At 37.6% G+C, this 26,353-nt stretch overlaps 2 protein-coding genes and 3 pseudogenes across 7 annotated transcripts in view; 3 read left to right on the top strand and 2 right to left on the bottom strand.

Moving 5' to 3' along the window:
* LOC149048990 (NLR family CARD domain-containing protein 4-like) overlaps positions 1 to 26,353 on the bottom strand; it is an 80,415-nt gene that overhangs the window by 23,063 nt on the left and 30,999 nt on the right. For 2 of the 3 annotated variants that reach the window (XM_089201410.1, XM_089201409.1), the window contains exon 1: positions 1,570 to 1,792. The exons of the other annotated variant lie outside the window; for it this stretch is intronic. The gene's annotated coding sequence lies outside the window, so the exon portion shown is untranslated. Of the gene's footprint in view, positions 1 to 1,569; positions 1,793 to 26,353 lie in introns of those variants that run through there. 3 annotated transcript variants of the gene reach the window in all.
* LOC149048995 (guanylate-binding protein 4-like) lies at positions 6,736 to 9,452 on the top strand (annotated as a pseudogene). The gene is made up of 4 exons (XR_016185178.1): positions 6,736 to 7,121; positions 7,424 to 7,719; positions 8,425 to 8,684; positions 8,966 to 9,452. The product of XR_016185178.1 is annotated as a guanylate-binding protein 4-like (transcript).
* The window catches only part of LOC149048991 (NLR family CARD domain-containing protein 4-like), a 33,838-nt pseudogene continuing 19,229 nt past the window's right edge, over positions 11,745 to 26,353 (bottom strand). The window contains exon 6 of the transcript XR_016185174.1: positions 11,745 to 13,510. The product of XR_016185174.1 is annotated as an NLR family CARD domain-containing protein 4-like (transcript). The remainder of the gene's footprint in view (positions 13,511 to 26,353) is intronic.
* LOC149048994 (uncharacterized) lies at positions 16,311 to 18,553 on the top strand. Its single transcript, XM_089201450.1, has 2 exons — positions 16,311 to 16,548; positions 16,647 to 18,553. Exon 2 carries the CDS (start codon positions 16,736 to 16,738, stop codon positions 18,209 to 18,211), a length of 1,476 nt encoding a protein of 491 aa, XP_089057576.1. The 5' UTR covers positions 16,311 to 16,548; positions 16,647 to 16,735; the 3' UTR covers positions 18,212 to 18,553.
* On the top strand, positions 19,595 to 25,671 carry LOC149048993 (uncharacterized; annotated as a pseudogene). The gene is made up of 2 exons (XR_016185175.1): positions 19,595 to 23,855; positions 25,115 to 25,671. The product of XR_016185175.1 is annotated as an uncharacterized LOC149048993 (transcript).

Genomic DNA, 26,353 nt, shown 5'->3' with positions numbered 1-26,353 from the left:
CATAAATATAGTTCATAAAGACAAGGTGCGAGATTGCAAACTGACCTCGCTGCCAATGAAAGTTGACCGTATGAGACTAGAATGTTAATGTTAGTAATGTTAGCAGGGGTCTATTTTGGGTTTTCTCAGTATTCTTCGTGCAAACCAGCATTCAGGAATGCAGAAATGAATACATAATTTTTCCCACTAATCTCCAACACTAGTTTTCAGTGAAGTGTCAAGGTCTTTGAAACTTTTTTTGTATTGCAATTGAAGAGAACATTATTTTTTTGGAATCATTGAGACTTAGCAACCAAATCATTGCTGCAAATGGTGACAGAATCCACTTGTTTAATTAACACTTGGCACCCAAGTAAAGAAGTCACTCTGAGTTAGCAATGAAATAAAAACAGAAGAAAGAGAGCATTTCAAAGTAGCTTAGATTTGAAACAAGAAGCTAAGTAGGCATTGGAAATAATACAACCGTTCATTACTAAACTTTGAAAAACTATCAAGTCCAAAAGTACAGTCAAAATCATAAAAGCAGTAAATTAAAATAAAATAAACACCATACAGTGGTAAGAAACTGATAAGGGTGATTTAGTCACAAATGATGCTCCCATGCATTAGATGTAGAATATGATCAAGAAATTTTAACAAAAAAATTGAGCAAAGCAAAGCTGTTTGAAGTGAAGCCATTGAGAGTTAATTACTGAACTTCAGGTAGAATTATCTGACCGTTAGAAGATTCAAACTTAGTATATACTCTACAGTGTCATAGCGGTGATATTTAAAAAGTTATTACGGCAGCAAAAAGTAACAATTAAGATATATAACTATTGTTAAAATGGCACATTTGATACATCGAAATTAACTTCAAGGTAGAGATGATTCAATTAAAGTCAATACTAAAGTGAGTGACAGTTAAGAATTCATCGATTGTTGGGAAAGGAAGCGGGGCAAAGTCATGATCATAAATACTTGTTGCATTAAAATAACTCTCGACTCCAGAATTATGATTTACAGTGTGCAACGTTTGAATCAGGTCTAAGTAACGTTTCATAACGGGTGTCTTAGCTTTAAAATTTCGGTTCACTCATATAACGACTATTTTTCCAAGCTGAGATGCTTTTAAATGTGGTAAATTTAGCTTTAATTTGCAAACTGATGTCGATTAAACGATACCCATTACGTTTAAATTGCTGTACTCTTTGCAAGCAGTTACCGATGAATTCGAAATTCATCGATTTTAAAGGAACAGTCTCAAATTATTGAAATAAAACAATCGAACAACCGAAAAACAGAGAGATACTGGAAAAACAAAGAATTTATACGTAAAACTCCCTATAAATAAACAGGAACATGATGACATAGGCAACTTTCACTTTCATGATGAAGCATTAAAGGTTGCTAATCTTACATGCACATAAAACAACTATTGTAAATACCAATTTACAAAACTCACTTAAGTAGCTCTAAACTGTGCAATATTAAATTTTCTCAAGCGTACATGAGTTAGAAATCGTACACATCCACTAAAAACCATCTAAGAAATGCATTCTTGCTTAAGTTGGCAGACCACAACCTTACCTCTCCTTCCTCTTTACTCTACGATTGCTCATGTTCGTGTTTTCTGAAATTGAACCACAGCTGTTGTGCTGCTTCAACTTGGTTAAATGAAATTTACATAGCAAACTATTTTACAAGTTCAGAGCCGGGCTGAAAGGAGGAAACACAAGGATTCTACAGCTGAAATATTAACTTCACTCCATCAGCCAGTTGCATGATTTCACGAGGGAACTCTGCATTACACGACCATTGGAGCTTGCCGATCACGTGATAAGCCGCAAGCCGGAAGTGCTAAACGTTTTAAAAATATGTTTCATTGTTATTGATCGCTCCTTGAAGTATTAATAGTCTGGCTCAACATTTTATAGATGACCTTTATGCCACTAGAAGAAAGAGAAATGTTCAGCGAACTGTTGAAGTAAAACCATTCCGTGACTCCTTAAGGACAGGCTGAATGTTGCGTGACAAGTGATAGTATACGTCACGGAATTTGTGTTTAGATTGACTCAACTTCACTGACATATTTTATAAGCACTCAAGATAGGAAACGGGTGTAGTTCTGTGAAATTATTTCCGTTTTGGTATTCATCAAGATCTACCCATTGTGCCAGACATGAGGTTCACCTCCACCAGCTGTTGTAGTATCTCTCAGATCAGTTAGTCTACAAAACATGCACAAACGTCTGGACCATCCTATTGAGTAAAACGTACCAGGTGGGGCTACCCCAAAGTAAGAGAGGGAAAATTATTCGAGCAACACGAGTATAGAGGCCCCATTAGGAGGGGTCTAAGTATTCCATATCCCAGTACTTTTTGGCCAAAATATTCCGTATCCCGCTAATTCTTGTGGTTCGTATCCCCACAGTGCTAGTTACCATGATGACGTCATTGAGCGTGATATGTTTAGGTGCCTGATAAAGAAAAATGCATTTTCCTGGGACGCTTCGTATTTCAAATAGAAATTACGTACAAATAAGACATCATGTTTATCGATGGTATGCTCATATATGTAACATTCTGTAAAGAATTGCTAAAGGACTGAGGTGACTTCAAAGTAATAGGTAACCGGGAAAGTGGCGCAAAATGGAAAAAGCCGTGGGGGGTAGGGAATCTTTTTTTTAAGTATCCCGTATCTATTTAATTTTCTGCCCAAATATCCCGTATCCCTATATTTTTTACCCAAATATCCTGTATCCCGATAACCCCTAATAGGGCCAGTATAATTACAAACCGAATCGGACGTCGCGAAGTCTTATTGCCAATTAATCATAAAAATGACAATTTCCAAACAAAATCTTCTAAAATATTGTCATGGTTTATGGGGAAAATTCTCCATTTTGAAGAAAGTCCCAATTTAGGAGCCTGTACACTGTTTTTATGGTGATTGAAACCAAGGTTGTGACTGGTTGATTTAAACTACAACTTTGAATGTGATTAGCTTATTGAACTGTCTGATAACAAACTGTCCGATAACAACTTGGCAAGTGAATAAGTGAAAAACAGGAGTTTTTTAAACCAATCACAATCGAGGAAATTGCTTTTAATGAATACGGTGGATAAATAAAAAAAGGGAAAGGGAAGGGGAAGAAGAAGCTTTACAAGAACGGTTCCTGGCATTTCAAGGATGCAACAAAGGAATCATGAAAATGGCTCAAAATCTTTCTGATCGAGCCGCCCAGCAAAGGATAGAAAGAGAAGCTCTTCGTCAACAGATGAAGGATCAAGGTGATCCAGACAAGGAAGATTTAATAAGAGCGTTGAATTAAAAACAAGAAGAAGAAATGAAAGCTCTGTGGGATGAATTGAACGCAAAGTCAAATGAGATGGCTAAGCAAGTTTCACGGGATGAAATGAGGAGTGGCGAAACGGCTGAGTTGATTGACTAATTAAACAAACCAGAGAAGCGGAAGAGCGGTAAAGAGACGTAGCAGATACTCGAGAGAGAAAACAAGAAGTAGAAAAGCCAGGCTTTTGGAAGAAATCACTTGAAGGTGTATGTAAGGAAAATTGTCCCTTTTACACAGATTGTTTTCAAAATACGGAATTGAATTTCTTTTGGTCAATCACAATGAAGAAATGTTTGTTGCAATTTGGAAGAAATATCCTTTCATAATTTTTTTCAAAGACCGCAAATTCCACTTGTCACATGTCCTACCGGCTTCTGCAACTTTTTTGATCTTTGAAAAATTTACTCGTGCTTATTTCTACAAACAGCACTCGAAATCATGTGATTGCGTGTATAAATGGATTGCAAACTTTATTTTGTTTCCTGGACATTAGTGTTTCATGTTACATTTATTTATTGTGCTTTCAGAAAAGAGCTGGAAACATGGCTTCAAGAAAAAATCAAAGCATTGCCATCCCTCTTTGTTTACCCAACAACTGCCAGTGGAACGCAGCAACTGGAGAATAAATCAAAACCGGAGGACAACGTACGTCACTGTATGTGGTGGAGGAAGCGCTGAAGAAGCTTAAGACTGTGAAAGGTATGTTTTCTGTCCATATCTTCATGGTCATCAGTTTTTACATAACAAGTTTTATTTTTTATATATGTTCAAGCTCTTACTGGGCGCAATGAGAACTGCACACATGTAACCATGAAATAGCGAAGAGAAGCGTCATGGCTAGGGAATGGGGAGGGTGGGGAGACTGGTTATCTTCATTGTTCACTAACATGTCTTCGCACGCCTACAAAATTGCTTAAGCGGGGTGGGGGGCGTATTGCTCCTTTTTACTCTATCGACGAAAAACATTCCCACCCATCGAATGTCTTCCGTGGGTGTAAAATTCTGTATCCACACACGTTCAAGGTAGGCATTCGGAAGAATACGCAATGGCACAATAATGAAAAAAAAGAAAAAGAAAAGAAAGAATATTATTATTAATAGTATAAAAATGGGCAGATTGATATCTTTTTGTGTTCGATTTGGTTTTTATAGTTAACGTAGTTATCAATTTAGGGACTTACTTTTTCTGGGCACCTTCATATGCTTGTTAACGTACGTTGATCTCGAGCTTTCCAGTTTATCTTGATGCAGTTTTCCTTTTAGTTTCAACAATAATCAAGGAGGGTCATGGGTTTTTCTTTTTCAACCCGCGATTCAAAAATTTCGTTTTACAACTTAAGCAATCATAAACGCGAGTCAGACGCACCACAGATTAGTCACAGTACTTTTCCTACAATTCGTTATGATGTCCATTTTGGTTTGTGACTGTCAGTCGAAGTGCGTTTCAAAAACTGCTTTTTCGGCTTTAGAACTGCTCTTCTGGTCTGGACTTTAATAGATTCACTTACGACAACAGCATATCTTGCTTTAGTCGCACGTGCATGAAGGTATGGGTGTGTCTCTTTTTCTGGCCTTCTTATGGCTATTTGCGCGGTTTTTTATTCTCTGTTTCTTCCTTTATGTATTCTACGAAGGGAAACTAATAACCATCCGAATCACTGTGAATCGACTCGAAAACCACACCGGTAAAAAGACGACTGAATCGAGGATGGCTACCTGCCTTTTTCACGTACCTTCAGACACATTCAATTTAAAAATGCAATCAAAATTTCTCCATGTAAATCTTATATTTCTATTGGCTCCTAGCATCATAACGAAGTGGAAGTCGTGTATCAAATTCGGTCTACCTGTGATCACGGCTGATAAATTCCTTAATTTGTATGCCGATAAAATAAGTTGGTATGACTGTTTGAAACATAACTTCAAGGGGCGATTTAAAACTATGAGAGTTATATCAAAACTGATGAAAATATAATTCATCACACTTGCTATACGTAGATCCAGTGTATGTTGTATCGATTGCCGGTCCATACGGAAAAGGGAAGTCGTATATTTTGAGCGAAGCTTTCGATCAACCTGAGGTGTTCCCTCTCAGGCATCATTTTGATCCGGAAACCGTTGGAATCTGAATGTGGATAGTGCCACAAAATATGCGAGTAAGTTCACGTCGATCTGGTAACTAAAATGCTTTATCCCTATCTTGCAGTTGCGTTACTAGTAAAACAATGTAAGTGCTTGAAAGAAAATTTTAACTCTTCGATGTTCTCCAGATAGCTACAACTGTATCTCGCTCATTTATTGACACGATTACTACATTTTAATTGGCAAAAGCATAGCAGTTTTCAAACTCATTAAGCATTAAGGGTGCAGAAGAGATGTTTTGATGTGTATACCAGGTTCCCATGACAATAAAATGTTTTTGAATGACTTTATTTATGGCTTATTCATGTCGAATTAAGCCTTTGAAAGGTCCTTGTAAAAAAGCTGAGGTGGGGACAGGAGGTCATTTTCTGCACTGGTGTGTCAGGTAATAGGCACTTAAAGAGGAAACCGATAAAAAGAAGAATCACTCATGTAACTTACATTTTTCAAGAAAATTTGGCATCCTTTGTCTTTTAGAGATATTGTGATAATCTCAAGTTTATGAAAGGTAAGAAATTTCAAAATTTGAAGTAACTATTACCCCATTTCGAGCCAAAACTAAGTTGCGCTGCTTTAAATGTCATTTGAGAATAGCAAGTCATTGTTGCCTCCAAATCCAGCGACAGTGGAATCACCCCTTCACACCAGAGCTTGCACAACTTGAAACTTGCTATTTCTGTTTTTCAGGACTCCACTGGCAGAGAATGTACCGTGGTCTCATTAGACTCAGAGGGAATTGACGCAGTGATGGGAGAAGGTTTGGATGACAATCCCATATTTACTTTCATTGTTTTGCTGGCTTCTGTTTTGATCGACAACTCAATGGGGGTTGCCATCAGATATGACCTCAATGGAGTATCTTTTAACAAGTACATCAGATTTTAGGGGGAGAGAGATAAGCGGAGGGGGTTGGGGGGGGGGAGTCTATAAATTATGCATATTTTTGCGTGTACTTAAAAAGCTTGTATTGGTGAAATACAGGCACTGTATTTCAACGGTTTTAACGCGTATCCCAAAGGAAAATTTCATCACTGATCACATTGTAATGTGCTCCATATCCTCAGGGATGGGGATCTAAATCTTGTTTTGGCTTGTGATATAAACGTCTATATGAAAGGGATGACAGAGGATCTGGGATCTGTCACAATAAAGTTCACCTGATCACCCCTAAAAGACTCTGTAATAGTCTTGTAACCCTTCCCCCCCCCCTCCCCCCTCCCCCTTTCATTAGCAATTTTCCAAAGGTATCCCCTTCATACTCTGTTGGCAACGACTGATCCCCACTCCGTTCCCCACTGAAAACCACCTTCCTTCCAGAATCCTTCCCTCCCACCCTAAAAGAAAATGACTGGTTCCTTATTACAACTGCTTTTTAAACCAACCAGGTTTTCAAGGATCAAGGAATGGGACAGGCAGACCACACCCAACAAGTCGCTGAAAGCATTTTGCGTTTCTTCCCTGGTTTCGAAGCCTTTAAACTGCCACCACCATCAGTAAATGAAGAGGTCATGAAAAACATCAACAGAAACAAAAGTGAGATCAACAGTGAGTTCTTCTCTGGGATGGAAAAGTTCAAGGTCTTGTTGAAAAGAACTCTTACTCCTAAGCACAGCTTCAACGACGGAGAACTTGTGACTGGTGAAGGTAAAGGCTACTATTGCATCTTCGTTTGACTTTCATCTCTCGTGAGAGAGCAACTCGTAACTGCTCTCAGATTTCTATGTATTTTTCAGACGGAAATTATTGGTTTTGAGGACAAATTTCGAGGGATTAGCGTATTCTCTAGAATCTTAAATCGCGGCCTACTTCTTGAATTATGGGAGTCACAATGTTTTTCAATTTTAGATTATCTTTTACACCTTTTTTCTACTGCATACTTTTCTAATTGAGTATGTCCTTAAACTTAAAGACAATTTTCATCCCTCAATGACCCACTCTGTTTCCAGGTTTGGCTGCCTTGGTTGAGCTTTACGTGCAGGCCATCAACACTCCTGGAGTAATTCCTAATGTCCAGTCAGCTTGGGACACATTTGTAACAGATAAATGTTCTGAAGCAACGCACGAAGCCATGAATGTCTACAGCGCTGTCGTGCTTTCAAAACTGTCCAATCAACTGCCTTGTGACTCCGAAGAAATTCGTAAATGTCATGAAACTGCATTTGACCAAGCAGTTGGTGAGTTCCAAGCTGAAACAATCGGAATATCCTCCATTGCAACCGAGAGGTACCTGAACGAACTGGCGGTAAGGAGTTTTTACACATTGCTTTAACATTCCTCATTCAGTACTTTGGAATAAAATGATGCCGACGAACTTTTGCAAACTTCGTCCATTCAGTTTCCCCAACATTTTTGTGGGGATGAATAAAATTTTCGATACGTGACAGAATTCTAACAGGACAAAATCTTTATGATTTAACTCAAGTTTTCGGATCTTGGTGAAATATCTAAAAGCAGCAGAGTACCTGGTCCGAAATCGAGTGCGGTGAAAAGAATAGGTTGTGCAGAAGCATTTCCAAAGCAATGAGATATCCTTAGTTCTTTTTCCACGAGGCTCAAAACTTTCCTCAAGCTTTGCTAACGCTTCGCGTTACACATTTTCTGATGACTGTTTTTTGTGCACGTTTCCGCGCTAGGTGGAGGCTACTGCTTGTTCATTTCATGACAGCATCGACCTAACTCCAATCAATAAGTGATAAATATTTAGTAACTGTCTGGTTATACAACTATGAATGCCACAAGATAATAGTTACAGTGCTTCCCAGCATTGATTTTTGGACTTACTGGGGAGAAATGTTCTTAAATTTCAATTTTTTTTGTACAAGTTACTTACAGAAACAACAAATAAATGTCCAGTTAAAGTTTGGGAACTAACAACAGCACGGAAAGATGAACACTGGTATTCACTGTGAATATAAAAGGTCTATTTCTTTTTTTTATTATTTCTCAGTCGTTTGCAGACCGAGAGTATGCCACGTGGCAGACTGAGAATGATCAGTTTACGCGAGAGGCTTGTGACGCTCTCCTGAAGCAACTCAAAAAACAACGTAACACTTGGACCCAATCCTCGACCAGCTCCATGGTAAGGAACGCGCCAAAGTCATGTTTGATGACATTGTAGCAGGTTACAAAAAGATTGAGCAGGACTACAAAGCTCGTGCCACCGGAGCTAAACAAGTTTGTGCTGCTGTGTTCTTCGAGTTTCATCCGGTAAATAGAGTTTTACTTGGAATTAAAAATTCAGACCAAAAATGAGACAAATTAATGAGTTAAAAGGTTTCTAATCTGTGTCTTTTGACATTAATAGTTTCACGGACAAAAAAAAATACAACCGAATTCAGTTCCTTTAAAGCAAGTACATTGCGATTCTTGGTCTTAGTAACTATTATGTAGTTACAAGATGATATAACTTTATAATCTCTTGGTAGTTACCAGAAAGAAAACCAACAGACAAAGCAACGATGTAAGCGAAAGTTCTACTTTTATCACAGGAACTTATGACAGAAATGCAACAATACTTGGGCGTGCTGAAACAATTAAAAGACTTTGACGAGAACTTGAGTCGAGAAATTGCCGCCAAAGCCTATCAAGAGCAAGAAAAGATAAAACTTGAGGTACTGATGATGCAATTTTAATCGACTCATTTATCATATTACTTTTTAACGGGAAAAAAATTGAGAATTATAAATGCCGGGAATGGAGAATAGGAAATGAAGAATGAGGAAAAGGGAATTGGGAAGAATTAGGAATGGAAAATGAAATGGGAATTTTTTTGTTTACGTTCTGCGGCTAAATAAAAGGAACGGAAAATAACATCCTTTCTTCAACAAACTTAATCAACTGATTATTAGGAGAACAAAAGCTGATTGAAGTTCATGCTTTCTTTCTCTGTTCTTTGTCAAAAACATTGCTGGATTAATTTAGTTTCCATGGTGAGGATATAGAATTTCATCATCTGCTAGACAAAGCCTATACTGATGTGACTTTTCGTCCTCATTTAAGGAGGAATACGAACTTTTACAACAAGAAAATCTTCAGCGCCATAAGGAAGTAAGACATTTTGAGTCAATGTCAGTATCTGAGAAACTGCACACCTACCCCTCCCCTAACTCAACAACAATCATATAATAACAAGTTAGGGTTAATGTTGGGTCAGGGGAGGGGTAGGTGTGCAGTTGATCAGATTCTGATATTGATTCGACATTTTCACAATCACTATAGAATTCACTCCACGCTTCAAAAATCGTCAAATCTATCATTTGACGATTTCCATTTGTCCAGATCACAAAAAGAGAATAAAGGAACAAAGAGGACCATTGACTGCTTTTTGTGAGTTTTGCCTTCTCAGACGGAAGCGCTAAACATGCACATCTTTGATTCCAGAGATTACAGACACACGAATTTCATGGCGATCAAATATTGTGAAATCCAATTAAAGACGTAGAAAAGTAAGCCTTTTAAAAAAGCGTGAGCACACTCATTCCTGGGAACTAGGATTTTTGAGTAACATCCGATTTGGTACCAGGGCAGGTGAAATAAAAACAAACAAAAAGCTGACATCTTGTCTGAACGAGTCGTGGTGCAGGGGCCGCCCTCTCTGTCTGCTTATTTTCTCTTGGTTCCATTCCAATGTAATTTTATGACGTGTCAACTTAGATTGATTATTCCTTAATTTTTTTGTTATAAGAATATTACCTCAAAATAACTTTACCTTCAAATGCCTCAAAATATATCTTTAGAATGAATAACGCTAGCAAGAATATGTCCCATTGGGTGTTTTATGTGAAAGATTTTTCAGTATTTTTACCAGAAATTCATTCTGAGTGACTGAGAAATTTGATGATTTTAGCACAGAGGTGAACAAGAGTAGATGCCATAATATTTTTCATCATGACTCTCCTATAGCTGCGCTGTCTGACCTGAACTTTTTCCTGTCTGGTAATTAGATGGAAATGCTGCTGGCAAAACAGGAGCAAGAAAAAAAGAGACTCCGTGAACAGATGGAAGCTGAAGCAGCGGTCCAACGGCAACAAATGGAGAACATGGTAAAGGCGAGAATGATGGAGGTTGAAAAACACAGACGAAATTTCATGCAAGAAAACCACGTACTCAGCCAACGACTTGCACAAATGCAAAAATCAAATGAAGGCATGGAGAAGACAGTGGAGAGCTTGAGACAACAGCTGCTACTCAATCAGAGCCGACAACAGTAAGTTCAAAAGCCGGGATTCTTTGATAGAGCGCTGCAAATGATACCAGTCTTGCGCGGGGTCGCTAGCACCTTATCAAAGTGTAGTGTTATGTAAAGCCTCTAAAGTTATCCCTTATCATGAACACTGGTTCAATTTTTAAGTAGTGACATTATATCAACTTCCAGTTAATTATAATTTGCAACGAGTTAACAACCTTAAAGTTATGTAACACGTTTACCGCCAATGGATATGATGTTGATTTTATATATGAAGTGAAAATTGTGCGTTCTCCGTGATACCAATTGGGCTGCAAAACAACTTGAATGTGATCTAAAATAAAATAATTTGAAAAAACAAACCAATCTGCTCTTCTGATTATTTAATAGCTGGCGCAAGCAAAATCCCCTTTCGGGAGAATTAAGCCCGAAACCTACCTAACCATCGTAGGCTGTGTACGAGAAATATCAATAAATGTTTGGGGAAGAGAAATGGGGGAGGAAGGGGACAGACGACAAAAATAGAGACTGCTTGCAAGGATTTCTGTCTTTTTTTCCGCCTTTTGTGTTTTTCTCGTCGCCAGGTTTAGCACTTGATAGAATTAAATCACAGCAGTATAAAGGAGAGGATGTTTAGATGTCTTTTAATGCCTGCCGATTGAATGAAACAACTTAAGGAACGACGGTAGTTATAGGAAAAAAACAAACATGCAAACAAAAACAAATCATCAAAAACAATATTAAAAACGGTCGCTCGGTGGGACACGAAAGGCATTATTGTTACACAAGTCAGGCCGACAGATTCTGCGATAAATTATCGAGGAAAAAAAGCAAATCAGAACCAAGAAAATTAACCAGTTTTTCCTCTCATACAGGGGCTGCCTATATCGAACTAAAGACTACATACTAGTCACTTGTATTCAAACTCTGCACACAAATATCATTCTATGCGTGGTGCGTTCAGCCGTTAAAGAACTATTTCAATGGCTGTGCTTTAGGATCCAGGCAACAGGGATAGAAGTCGTATCCAGGGTCTTTTTCAACCACTCATGTCATTTGTACTTTCTACAAAGAGACAAGGATATTTCACAAAAATCCTTTTAATAAATCAATAAAAGTGAGGCTAAAAAAAGTCACAACGTTTGGTAAAAATATACCAACTAAATTGTTATTTACAATGACAAGTGAGACAAACAAGCATTTAAGCTTGTAACACCAATTATCGACTTTGCATTTCTGATAATGAAAGATTTTCCATACATCTCCAATTTCAAGCATCATCTGTGTAAAGCATCGAAAAATAAGCCTACTTGAAAGCTCAACGCTGCCTGTGAACTGATCCAAGCTCAAGGAATCATTCATCTGTTCCTTTTCTCAAAGTCGTTTTTTCCGTAAGGAGAAAATAAGCTTGTCTGCTTATTAAAATTAATTGAACTAATTAGTTTGAAGTAATTGAGTTAATTAATTTGAATTAATCGATTTAAATAAATCGAGCTTGTCTTCTGCTAGGGTCTCAGCTGCTTGAAAAGATCGAATTATTGGGAGTGAAAATTGGGGTTTGGGAAGGAAAAGAAGCTCCTCTCACTCCTTCCCAGACCTCCAATGTCTCACCTCGCACCTTTCTTGACTGTCTCCAAAAAAGGGGAGCCTGGCACAGACGACTAAAGGAGTCTTTCTTTCTTCGCGTCAAAAAGCCACGTTTGGGATCTATGCTAAACTTTTTTACTCTAATATCCTAAGAAATTCGTTTTGCGTTCAGATCGGCGAAAACACTAAGTAACATCCAGGTAATTTACTGCTGAAAAGAACTTGCATTTCCGGTTACAGTATAAGACGTTTCACGCGGGACTAGAAATTTGGGAACTTCAGCAAACCACCACGACAAACTAAAGGTCTAAATTATGAGCAGAAAAATGGTTCAGCACATGCGTTTTAAGTTCATTTCTCAGCAGTTCCCTGCAAAACAACAACGCGAAATCACTAAAATTTGCATGATCTGAGAAGGGAAATACCGACGGTTAATTATCTAAGTTTCCAATTTGAACTCGACGCTGCTCTCATACGTTATGCTGAAATATAGGTGTAGGGCCGTAAGAGACAGTAAGCACGTCCAGACATTTGCGAAATTCTAAATAAACAGTAGTCTCCATTTGGCGCGAATACATGCACGTTGTTTTTCGTATCTTTTGCTGTTCGGAAATAATCCGTTCCGAGATGCGAAAAGTTTCCGAGAGTGAAGCTTGAGGAAAAGTGAAAGCTTTGAGCAACAGATAATATCTAAGGACAAATATACGAAAATATTCTTGCGCCAAATGGAGGCTATTGTGTTTATCTTCCTTGAATTATTTTTGCAACGCGCGGGGAAAGTGTTTACGAACAGTTCACCGTTTATTACGTGAGATGTTCACTTTTCAGTGTTCGCTGTTACAACTGTATGAACACAAAAACATGTCCTTTCTTCTGTAACAACCAACAGCCAACAACAACCCTAATGGACGAAAAGTTTGAAAATCGGGGAATATCAGGTAGGGTTTATTCAAGGATATTCTGCAGTTTTGAGCTAGTGGATATTCGGTCACACGATGCATTTAGACCAATCCCGCGCGCGACCAAAAATATTTGATAGAATATATTATGAAATATCATTCTTCTTACTGCTCGCTAAATCAGTTGCCATGGAACCTTTTCTTCCGTGCGCTCAGTCATCTTCATCATCATCATCGAAATCATCGCTATCTTCCTCTTCGTCGTCATTATCTTGCTCTTTTCTGAACCTTATTCCTTTTTTTTTAAGCTCAGCTTTTGTAAGAAGTTGATAGATCCCCCTTTCACCTGTTATTTCACGTACCTATCACAGGACAAAAAAAGGACACACATCAACCACAGCACCAATTATGTGAAACTCTCAAATTGCATTTTCACACCAGATAAATATTTAAAGCACCTTGATACTCCCCACGTATATCAGAATGTTAAGTTTCCTTCGCTTGGAAAAATACACCTGTTTCATTAATTCTATGCGACACTCAAATTACATTTTAACACACAAGATAAATATTCGTCGCATTCAAATACGTTTGTCCATATAGCGAGCAGTGAAAGAGGACATTCACTTTTGAATTCATATAGCTATAAGTGACTAAGACCATTTTACAACAAGGAAAACGATCTCAGTTACAAATAACAAAAAACAATGCTCCCTGACGATTAAGATGAGGTGAAGGTTTACAAACAAACACATAAATTACAATAAATACTAACTTTTTTGGGGGGAGGAAAACTGTCTAGTATCTTCGAAATTATTTTATTTTCCGCACACAAAGTATTAGCTAAGTTATTGTCTGCCCGAGAGTAAATCAATGATTTAACAATTTTCCAACCTTACACAACAATAATAATAATAATAATAATAATAATAATAATAATAATGTTTATTTCTTATATTGCGCAGTCTAACATGCGATGATATGATCGAGTGCGCATTACAACACTAAAATCCACCCAACCCAACCCAGGGGAGGACATCCATCACACAGTAATCTCGTGCGTGGGAAATTAACGTCTCCTACCCCAAACCCTGCAGGAGACGGGACCTCCGGCTTAACGTCTTATCCGAGAAGACGAAGCAAGGTGAGTGAAGCGACTTGCTTAAGGCCACAACGTAGTGCCCCATCCAGGACTCGAACCCGGGCCGTCCGACCCAGAGTCCAGCGCTCTGACCACTGGGCCACTCACGCCTCACGTATTCATAAATATGGGGTTTACTCCAGTTCACCTCTCCACCAACATAATTGTTACACCATTGAAAGACAGACAACCCTAAATATTTCTTTTTGATGAACCGCAGTCCTCGATGTAATGTTATCCTTGACTTTCCCAAAAGTAAAGAACTCTCCTCTCAATGTAACCATACTTTTCTGACGAAACCATTTGAATCATATACGAGACACTTAAAAAAGAATCCAACTGCTAAATAAGAATAAGGAAACCATTTAAGAGCGAATAAATTATAGCGCAGTGCCGAGTTTGACTAGTAGCCGCGTGTCACGGGTCGCGCTTATGAAGTTTAAGCTTTTAAAATAATTTCTTTTGATTTTTTTGTTTGTTTTCTAACAGGGCGCTTACGCCTGACGCAGAGTAATGCTTCATTCTTCAAGCGCTAGTTTCACAGGTTCCATAACATAACTTATTAGGGACTTTAAGAATTGAGAACGCGGTGGTCTGGAAAACGTGAGGACCGAGAGTGGGGCTGGGGCGAGCACCGCGTTCTAAGCGCGGGAAATATGTAGTTAAGATCAACAACGCGATCATTTAGACTAATAGTTATGATCTGGAAAACAGTGAAAACACTTTTCGCCTTTCCCTATAAGAATGACTCAAAACTCATTTAAGACTTTACAGGAAGCTTTGCTCCTTTCTCTGGAAGAAAAGCTAATAGATGACGAAGAATTTGCCGTGCTGTATGAAGAATTCACTCCCCAAAACCTTCCGTTTCGCCACTGGGATTATGAAAAATTTTCCCTCGAAAACAAAGACCCCGCAGAGTGTAAGGCAGACTTCAGATTTGAAGAGTGACATCTCATTGTTGGTGGATGTTTTACAGATGCCTGATACCTTCACATGCCCGAATGGTACCGTTTGTGATTCAACAGAAGGACTTTGTGTTATACTAAAGCGTTTTAGCTATCCATGTAGGTTGTCTGATATGATTTCTACTTTTGGTCGATCAGTACCCGAGCTCAGCATGATTAGCAACGAAGTTACTGAATGGATGTACAATGCTCATGGCCACAGGATTACCGAATGGAATCATTTCATTATGTCTCCTAACCTACTGCAAACTTACTCTGTAGCCATTTATGACAAAGGTGCCGCCTTGGACAACTGTTTCGGCTTTGTTGATGGAACAGTTCGTCCCATATCAAAACCAGGAGTCAATCAAAGAGCTGTTTATAATGGCCACAAGCGTGTTCACGCTCTTAAATTTCAATCCTTGGCCCTACCAAATGGATTGATTGGCAATCTGTTTGGACCAGTAGGTAATGGTATATTCATTCATTTTTAACTCGTGAATTGCGCGCATGCGCAAGAGCGAGTTATAGGTACGATGTGGGGAATGGCATTCGCTCGCTCGCTCGCTCGCTCGCTCGATTGGTCGATTCCTGTAAACTTTTTTTCGATTTTAGGCTTTTGAGTGCATTTGATAGTTTTGGGCGAGTAACAAACAAACGAAATAGGGACCTTTGTTGCTAAGAATAGTGGTGGGGTGAAAAAGAAGCCAATGATAATCTTAAAAGAGTTTAAAACTGTACGTTTTTCATCCGTGAATTAAAGTTTGCCTAATCTCCGAATACACTTTTGTCTTTCGCGGCGTATATTTCATTTATGGTGTCAATGCTTCTATTTTTCAATGTATATGTGCAGGAAAATGATAATTGTCCGAAAAAGAAAACAAAGAAAACAAAGAAAGGAAGTTAAGCAAAACGAAAAAATAACTGTCAAGCTAAGGATTTGATCCACCTACATTTACAAGGAAAAGATTGTGAGGTGGTGGCATTACCGCTAAACTATCAACGGTATGGCCCGACAACTGGGGGATACTTTACGTATTAAAAAGTGTTGCATATAAAACGCTGACATTTCGGTTACTTCCACCGCGGGCTCTAAATAATCGAGTCGAGCTGCTCGCCGAGAATCCGATATTGAAGTGTCGATCGCGGCCAACTGCTCGTTAAGTGAGTTGGTGAAGGCTGTGTTTGCTATTCCTGGAGCTGTATCGATGTTGGAAAGTAATTCATAAAGTTTGAGCCCACGAATGGCTTAGTGAATGCTTCTGGACTGGAGTCGTTCATTGTTGTGAGGAAAAGCCTTCGTGCTATTGTTCAGGTAAGCACTTACAGTTTGTAGGTTAAACGATAAAAGGTTTTTCATGGATATCCTCGATCATGGTTTATTTTTTTCTAAAAAAAAATTGGAATTAATAGATCGCCCGTACTTCGGCTGTCCTCGGGAAGTGCTCGTAAAGTCACCTGACAGATTGGGTAGAATGTTTGCGTTCGCCATTTTATAAATTATGGAGGGCTACTACGCAGTGGGCGCCTTCGTGAGTGAAGATGTTTGTAATCAGTCCCCGGTGTATCCAGGGACAGCAAAATCAGTAAAACCGTCGTCTAGCCAGGGTTACTCTGAAGGCGATGACAAGTACCAGGCGTGTTTTCAGTACGTCGATGTCCCCGCTCGCTGGGGTTACGCCATAACTATGGAAAGCGAGAAAGCCAAATACAAACAAATTAAAGCAAAGTACAAGCAAGTCAAAGCCAAGTACGAGCAAATAAAAGCCAAATATGAGCAGGTAAATGCCAAATTTGAACAAATCTCCAGATCTGCCAACCAGACATGTGAATGCAACACTTTAGTGGTAACTGACCAGCATGCCGAAGATAAAACCAAATTTAACGACCAGGAAACTCTGCTGAAAATGCCAACTGATAATTCAGTTGAATATCTTGATTCACTAAGTCATGAAATTATGAAAAGCAGAATGTCAAGGACCACGGTTGATGTTTGTACATGTACACGAAGGTTGCATTATAGAAGGAAACGTGAAAGAGAACCCTCCAGAATTCCATATAGGAGAGTCATCAAACTGTTCAGAAAAACCAAAGTTTTTCGAAATGCAGCTAAATCATACCTTAAAAAAAGCATTCCGAGTTCATCTAAACTAAAACTTTTGCTGTCTGAGCGTAATCGTAGTTATTTCAGTGAACGGTCAGTCAGATCTAAATTTGTATTACCCTCAAAAAAGTTCTCTCTCAGCCAAAATGTGTACCTATCTGTTGTGCGACTGAGAACATTAAAGCATAAAAAGTTGCCCTTATTTTGCATGCGTGTTAACGGCAGAACGTTAAAGAAATTAAAACACATTCCATTCAAAACTTACTGTGTATCTCACAGAGTCATCTCTCTGAGTGGCGATGTTGAAGAGAATCCAGGGCCATCAAATCAATGCAGTGCAACCAATACTTGTAATTTAGCAGCATATCGTTCCTCAATGGCTAATTCAGTTTCATTATTGGAAACTAGGTTGTCTGAATTAAATAGAACTGCAGTTGATGTTGGGGGAGGTGGTGACTGCTTTTTTCGAGCTGTTTCACATCAGCTTTATGGCAATCCTAATAACCATTCTCATATACGTAGCCTTGGGGTCCAGTATTTACTGCAGAACCCTGAAAAATTCATAGAGAGTAACACTGATCATTCTTGGCAAGACTATTTGAGCATTATGTCATGTCAGGGAACATGGGCTGATGCAATTATAATTCAAGCAGTGGCCAATTGTCTAAATCTGTCAATTCATATTGCCGAATCAATTGAAACTTTTGCTCCTGTTACTGTTGTTCAAGCAGTGAATGTGACAGGGGAATACACAGACATTTACATTGGACACATAAGTGAAACTCACTATGTTTCTACAGTAGAAAAGAGAAACTGTCGGGTTCCGAACAATAAAACGTGTGATCAAAGTATAGTTGAAAAAAAAAAAAATTGATAAACATGAAAAGCGCAGAGCTGATCAAAGTTACATGAAAGAATACATGAGAAAGAGAAGAGCTAATGCAGATTTTAGAAAAAGAGAGAATCAACATTCTGTGCAAAGGTACAACAATACTGAAACAATTAGGGAGAAAAAGAACCAAACTGTCACAGAAAGGAAAATGACCAACCCAGAACATGTAAGAGAAATTGACAAAAGGTCTAAAAGGAAACGGAAAGCAGAGAACCCAGATCACATAAAGGAAATTGCAAAAAAGTCATCAAGAAGACAAAAAGGTGAGAATTCAGAACAGGTCAGAGAAATTGACAGAAAGTCGTTCAGAAAACGTAAAGAAAAGAATCCAGAACATAGAAAAGAAGTTGATAAACAGAGTTTTAGGAAACGGAAAGCAAAAAATCCAGAACATAGAAAAGAAGTTGATACAGAGAGTTTTAGGAAACGGAAAGCAAAAGATCCAGAACATAGAAAAGAAGTTGATACAGAGAGTTTTAGGAAACGGAAAGCAAAAAATCCAGAACATAGAAAAGAAGTTGATAAACAGAGTTTTAGGAAACGGAAAGCAGATAACCCAGAACATAGAAAAGAAGTTGATAAACAGAGTTTTAGGAAACGGAAGGCAAAAAATCCAGAACAGAGAAAAGAAGTTGATAAACAGAGTTTTAGGAAACGGAAAGCAGATAACCCAGAACATAGAAAAGAAGTTGATAAACAGAGTTTTAGGAAACGGAAGGCAAAAAATCCAGAACATAGAAAAAAAGTTGATAAACAGGGTTTTAGGAAACGGAAAGCAGATAACCCAGAACACAGAAAAGAAGTTGATAAACAGAGTTTTAGGAAACAGAAAGCAGATAACCCAGAACACAGTGAGCAAGTAAACAGAAATGCTAAAGTCAGGAGAACTACTAAATTCAAACTATCAAATTATTCAAATATGGCTATACCAGCCAATGAAAATCAATTTGAAAATGCCCAAAAGTCATCACATGTATCAACTAATAATGATCAGTTGTTACAAACAGGGAAGAATGAAAGCAGTGTTATTTCTTTAATAAATTTGTTTCATGAAAAAATTAAATGTGGCCCAGAATACATATGTACCTGTTGCGACCAGTTGTGGTACAAGTCTTCAGTAGTGAAGTGTAATGCTAACAGGTACAAGGCATGTTCACAAGGTCTTGTTGAGTCTTGTGTTACTGGGGTAAGAAGTGTAGAAAATACTGAATGGATTTGCAGAAATTGTGACTCAAATCTCACGAAAGGCAAGCTTCCCAGCCTCTCTAAAGCCAATAAAATGAGTTTCCCTAAAAAACCTGACCTGTTAAATTTAACACCATTAGAAGAACGGCTTATATCACCTCGTATTCCATTCATGCAAATTCGTGAGCTACCAAGAGGTGGCCAGTTGTCAATTCATGGAAACATTGTCAATGTACCAAGTGATGTAAATTTAACTGTTCACTGTCTGCCAAGGCCCATCAATGAATCACAAACCATTCCAATAAAACTTAAAAGGCGTCTGATCTATAAGCATCATTACCAGTTTCAGAATGTTAGACCTAAGAAAGTATTAGATGCAGCAAAATATCTTGTAGACACAAGTGATTTATTCAAGAGAGAAGGTATAGAAGTACAAAATGCTTGGTTAGATAACATAAGTTTGCAGTCTAGTGCCCATGAAGACTGGAGTGAATTTGTTGAAAACTCTGACACTTCGAGTAATAATGAGTTACATACACAAACAGATAAAGTTGTTCTGGAGGATAAAAGACAAGATTATCAAAAGAGCATTTCCAATGCAGATGATGAAAATCCAGGCTGTGAGAAAGAAGATAGTGTTGACTGGTGTGAAGTTGATGAACGCCCATCAGGAGTTACAGATACACTATTACAGGAACCAGATGTAGTAGAAAATGTAGACAGAATAATTTCTTTTGCTCCAGGAGAAGGGAATAGACCATTAGGAATATTTATGGACAAAGATTCTGAGTATTTATCATTTCCCACAATATTCTGTGGAAAACGGAGACCTGCCAACAATGAAAGAAAGGTCCCTGTATCATACAGTACAATTTGCAAGTGGGAGCTAAGATGCCAGGATAGAAGAGTTGCAATGTCTGTACCAAACATTTTCTATAAGTTAAAAAAACTGCAAATCAAACAAATTCAAGATAGTGCTTGTATTTCTCTCCGAAAATGTAAGACAAAAGGGAAAAAGTACACTGCTGGTGAATTGAAGTCAGAGGATTATCTTAATAAGCTTATACATCTTGATGAAGGTTTCAGAGTTTTAAAAAATCTTAGAGGGTCACCTCCTTATTATGAAAAATGTAAAAAAGACTTGTTTGCTATGATTCGTCAACTAGGCAACCCAACATGGTTTTGCTCTTTTTCAGCTGCTGAAACAAGGTGGTCTCATCTTCTCAAAACTTTAGGTAGAATTGTTGAGAAAAAAGAGTACACTGATGATGAAACTAAACAAATGACTTGGGAACAAAAATCAGATCTTATTCAAAAAGATCCTGTCACTTGTGCAAGGAACTTTGACCACATGGTGCAGTTATTTATTTACGATGTTTTAAAGAGCAATGTAATGCCAATAGGAGAAATAGCTGATTATTTTTACAGAGTTGAATTTCAACAAAGAGGAAGCCCACATATTCATGGTTTATTTTGGGTAAAGGAAGCCCCACAATATGAAAAAAGTTCTGATGAGGAAATTGTGAACTTTGTGGACAAGTATATCACTTGCTATAAACCAGACAGTTCAAGTGAAATGGAAGATCTTGTAAACTTACAATTGCACAGGCATGCCAAAACATGTAAGAAGGCAGGGCATAACATATGCAGGTTTAATTTTCCATTGCCACCAATGCCAAGGACAATAATTTTAACACCTCTTGAGAATTCCTGCTATGATGAAAAAATCCAGAAAAATATAAAAGAAAATGCTGAAAAAATAAAAGAAGTCCTTGACAACATGAAATGTGGTGAAGCGATCACATTCGAAGATTTTCTTAACAACTTACAATTAACTGAAGAAAGTTACATCTTAGCTATAAGACACACCCTAAAGAGGGCAACATTATGTTTGAAAAGGGCACCATCTGAAATTAGGATAAACAATTATAACAGTGTTTTACTCAATGCCTGGCAAGCAAACATGGACATTCAATATGTACTAGATCCTTATGCATGTGCTACATACATACTTTCTTACATTACAAAAGGACAGAGAGGTATGAGCAGGCTTCTAACGAAGGCATCTGAAGAAGCCCAATCAGGTAATAAAGATATTACAAATAGAGTGAGGCACATTGGAAACAAATTTCTAAATGCAGTTGAAATCAGTGCCCAAGAAGCTGTTTATCTTGTTTTACAAATGCCCATGAGAAGATCTTCCCGTGCTTTTCAGTTTATTAGTTCATCACCTCCAGATGACAGGACATTTGTGTTAAAGAAACTGGATAAGCTTAAGGAATTGCCAGACAGTTCACCTGACATAGAATCTGACAACATAATTAAGCGTTATCAAAGGAGACCAAAACAGCTAGAAAAGTTGTGTTTAGCTAACTTTGTTGCATGGTATAACTGTGTTAAAGATGAACATGCTAATCGGAGTGAAAATGGGTCATCAGTCACAGGTCTTGATGACTTCTTACCAGAAACAAGCTTTGATGACAATACTGATGATGACCCTATCAATATTAACGTCAATGAATGTCAATGTGAGCCACATGAATACAAACTTAAAGGAGGAATGAAACTAGTAAAACGAAAGAAGCCTAAAATCATACGATCTGTTAGGTACAATAAAGATAAGGATCTAGAAAATCATTTTCGAGAACAGCTTATGCTTTATACACCATGGCGAAATGAAACCACTGACTTAATGAAAGAATGTCAAACTTACCAAGAACGATTTGAACAGGTTAAGGATAAAGTTCTCAGCAATAGGCTTCAGTATGAATACCATTCAGAAATACTAGATAAAGCAGTGGAAGATATGAATAATGCTGAATATGACAACTTTGACACTGTTGCTCCAAATGCAGAGCATATCAATAAGCAGGACTGTACTGTCAAAGAGAAGTGTAGTGAATTATTTGGTTGCTTTGATCCTGGAAAAAACAAGGAGCATAACCAGTATGATTTACTTGATGATATTGGAATCTTCCCTAGATGTGATGATGAGGAGGAACTTGTCGTAAAGCGGATGTCAGACAATAATTATTATGCACTTGTCCGCTCTTTGAATGAAAAACAGAGACAATTTTTTTATCATGTGTTACATTCTGTAAAAACTAGGGATGACCCTCTTAGATTGTTCTTAAGTGGAGGTGCTGGAGTTGGCAAAAGTACAGTCACCAATGCATTGTATGAAGCATTAATAAGATATCTAAATAGCATTGCAGGGGAAAATCCAGATGATGTTAAAGTTGTAAAAGCAGCTCCTACTGGTAAAGCAGCTTTTAACATTAAAGGCAATACATTACATTCTGCTTTTAAGATACCTGCCAATAGAGGTTTTGAGTATTGTACACTGGACAGCAACAGACTAAATACCATTAGAGCATGACTGAAGAAACTTAAGACAGTTTTTATTGATGAGATATCTATGGTAGGAAGTGGCATGTTTAACTTTTTGAATGCAAGACTGCAACAAATAATGGGAACAAAAGAGCTATTTGGTGGAATTAGTTTAATAACTGTTGGAGATCTTTTCCAGCTAAAACCAGTTTTTGATAAGTGGATCTTTGAAAATTCTGTGATAGGCTACAGTGCTTTAGCAAGTAACATTTGGACAGAAAATTTCACCCTCTTTGAACTGACGGAAATAATGAGACAAAAGGATGACAGAGAATTTGCTGAGCTACTCAATCGCTTGAGAGAAGGTAAACATTCTGAAGATGATGTAGCCATTTTAGAACAGAGACTTCTGAAAGTCAGGCCTCATGAAGATAATTACCCTATGAACATGACACATTTATTTACTACAAATGCATCCGTAGATGCTCACAACAACGCCCTGTATACTATCTCTAAAACTGATAAAGCTCAGATAAAGGCTGTGGACATTGTAGTTGGGGATATTAATGATGATCTGAAACAACAAATGAAAAACAAAATCCCAGAGGATCCTACAAAGACAATGGGTTTGTATTCACTTGTGTCTGTGGCAACTATGGCAAAATATGACTTGACAACTAATATTGATGTGACTGACGGACTCACTAATGGTGCAGAGTGTATGATAGAGAACATAGACTACAGAGTAGAAAATTCCACCAGGCCAAGTATTATTTGGGTATCATTTCCACATCCTGAAATAGGCAAAAAGCTGCGCAGAGAATATGCACATTTATACAAGAGAAGCATAAATAAAAACTGGACACCAGTTTTAGAAGTAACAAGACAATTCCGGATTGATAAAAAAAGTCAAGTGCAAGTTCTTCGACGGCAATTTCCACTTAGACCTGCTGCTGCTAAGACTATTCATCGCTGTCAAGGTGACTCATTAGATGAAGCAGTTGTTGACTTTCCAGCATCCACAAGGGAGCATATGCATTATGTTGGTTTAAGCCGAGTAAGAAACAGTTCTGCACTACATGTTCTCAATTTGAATGAAAACAAAATCAAGGTTAGTGAGAAAGTTAAAGATGAAACGAGGAGACTTAGAACAGAAGCAAGTCTTCTGCCATTAGCAGTATTACAGAATGCAGATTCACCCAAAACAAAAACAATCTTATTTCAAAATGTCAGATCTCTCCACCTCCACATAGATGATGTCCGAAGTGATTACAATATTCAAAAGGCTGATATCAACATTTTTGTTGAAACAAAACTTTGCTTGTTAGATAGAGATGATGTGTATCAGCTCAGGGGATTTACACTTTACAGAAATGACTTCAATCACTCCAGTATCAGAACTTGTTACGGAACAGCTGTGTACATTAAGAATGATTTGAACTGCACTCACCATACAGATTCAACATTAATAATGTTGAAATTACCATTATGGTTCTAAGCCAACCAATTCCAAATTTTCATGTTATTGGTATCTACCGCTCCAAAGCTAAGGTACCAATTTCACATTTTCTTGATGCTCTTACTCATCTGCATAACTCAGTGTTAACAGTCCCCACAATTCCCACCATACTGATGGGAGATTTCAATGTTAATCTAATGGAGTGGTCTGCAGAACAAAAGGCTCTCAAAAAATATCTGATAACAGACAGAGGATACACACAGTTGATTGAGCAGTACACTACTGACTACCGTACACAGATAGATCACATTTATACAAATGTATCACAGCTTATTCAATCTGCAGGTACCTTAGAGTCATACTACAGTGATCATAAGCCTATCTTTATTTCCTTACTAACTGTTCACAAGTGACTTAAAAGAGAAACATTATTGAAAGTATGTCCTGAAAAATACATTTGACCTATTTTTTTTTCAGAGTTTGTTGTTCACAATGATCAATCTTAGTCATAGCCACCATTTTTTGTTTTTGGTTTTTCATCACATCTTTGATTTTTTCTACCTGTATGAGAACAATTAAATATTCTCTTTATTAAATAAGATTTTCTTCAATTTGAAACCAAGTTTTTATATCAGAAAATGACTTTAAATCTCATTATACATGGGCTGCTGTATGCATAGTGTCCAATTTTCTAGCTACAAGATACAAAGAAACATTGCTTAGTTTATATAAGAAAAACACACTTGGTACATGTCTGACATCCCCCTCCAAAACAGAGTGATCAACCTGATACAGAGGTGGGTAACTTCTTTGATTATAATGTTTGATAAGAGGGTGGGGTGTGGGTGGGCCAACAGCTTTACTAAAACAATTGTTGTTAACACTAGTTATATCTTCTTGTAAAATTGCAGATCATTCTGAGCTTATATCATATACATTGGCAACTGGACTATGGAAACTACTAATACACTATAAGAATTGGAATGATATACAGTCATGTAGTTACTTGCACGTGGTAATTGACAGAGATGTACAGCACTGCAGCTGACTACATTCATTCTGGATTTAGCACCAGTTACTGTATCTGAAGCTACAAATAAATGAACAGTGTGAAAAATGCAAGCACAGCATCACTGGAGTTCATGCAGTTAATAACACAAATTATAAAGAAAGAAGTACATGTATTATATTTGTTGGAACTTTTTCTGTCTACTTCACTGAAAACAACGATGTGGTCTTGAGAACTTAACATCGAGTAATGTATTCAGCAGCTTCCATCCATTCATTGGTTATATTCATACTAGCACCATGAACTTCTATCATGACTATTTCAACTAGTAACAATAACGTTTTGTACAATAGTTGAATTGTAAACTGCACACTTTCAACTATTTGGACCCTGTGATTTCCTTCCTCAGAATTATTTGTTAAATAAACTGGCTTGTTAAGGCTTTGTATGAAGCACTGATACTGGTAAGTGCCAGTTTTATCTTATCGTAGTCATAATTACCACAACAAACCAGTTGATGTAAAACCACCATAAATGCAATCAATTTACTGCCAGACTGCTGGATAATCAGAGATTTGAGGAGAACATTTGATACTTTCAGTTAGCTTGAGTTCACCTGATTTCATAGTTTGACCCTCCTTCATAGTAAATATAGTAATTCCTTGTAAACTAATTTAATGCATAATGGCTTGAGTTGCCATTGGTAAATAACCAGTTTTACTGGCAGACATATTTTCGAAAAACCAAGTAGAAATATACATCTCATATTTATCTGCACCATTTCCTTGATTACACTCAAATCTGGGTGAGTCACTTGCAGCTGATTATAATCTATACTGTGTAATTTTACAATCAACCCTCCTTCACAGTGCAAATCTCACAAGCTCCTAAAGGTGCATTAATCTTTTAGGAAATATTTGGATGTCCTTTAGAACAGTTTGAAATTTTCAGTAAGGAGCCACAAGTCCTTGGCTGATCGGAAGTTCCTGAATAATAAATTATCAAAAACATTCACTACTCTTAACTCACTTTCTCATTGCTTTTCCACACCCTGTTGGAGGGGACTCTCTCGTGAAAAGATCGGGGATGTTTTTTCACTTATCAAGGGTGCAAATCTCACTTAGGGTGCCTCTAATTTTAG

This window comes from Pocillopora damicornis, chromosome 3 (assembly GCF_964200805.1).
Source record: "Pocillopora damicornis chromosome 3, jaPocDami1.2, whole genome shotgun sequence".
NCBI classification, from domain to species: Eukaryota; Metazoa; Cnidaria; class Anthozoa; order Scleractinia; family Pocilloporidae; genus Pocillopora; species Pocillopora damicornis.
The sequence above is the reverse complement of the archived record's forward strand: the minus strand, read 5'-3'. Positions and strand labels throughout refer to the sequence as shown.

Excerpts from the sequence above, each read along its gene's own strand:
- LOC149048994 (XM_089201450.1), top strand. The coding sequence starts at position 16,736 with ATGGAGGGCTACTACGCAGTGGGCGCCTTCGTGAGTGAAGATGTTTGT.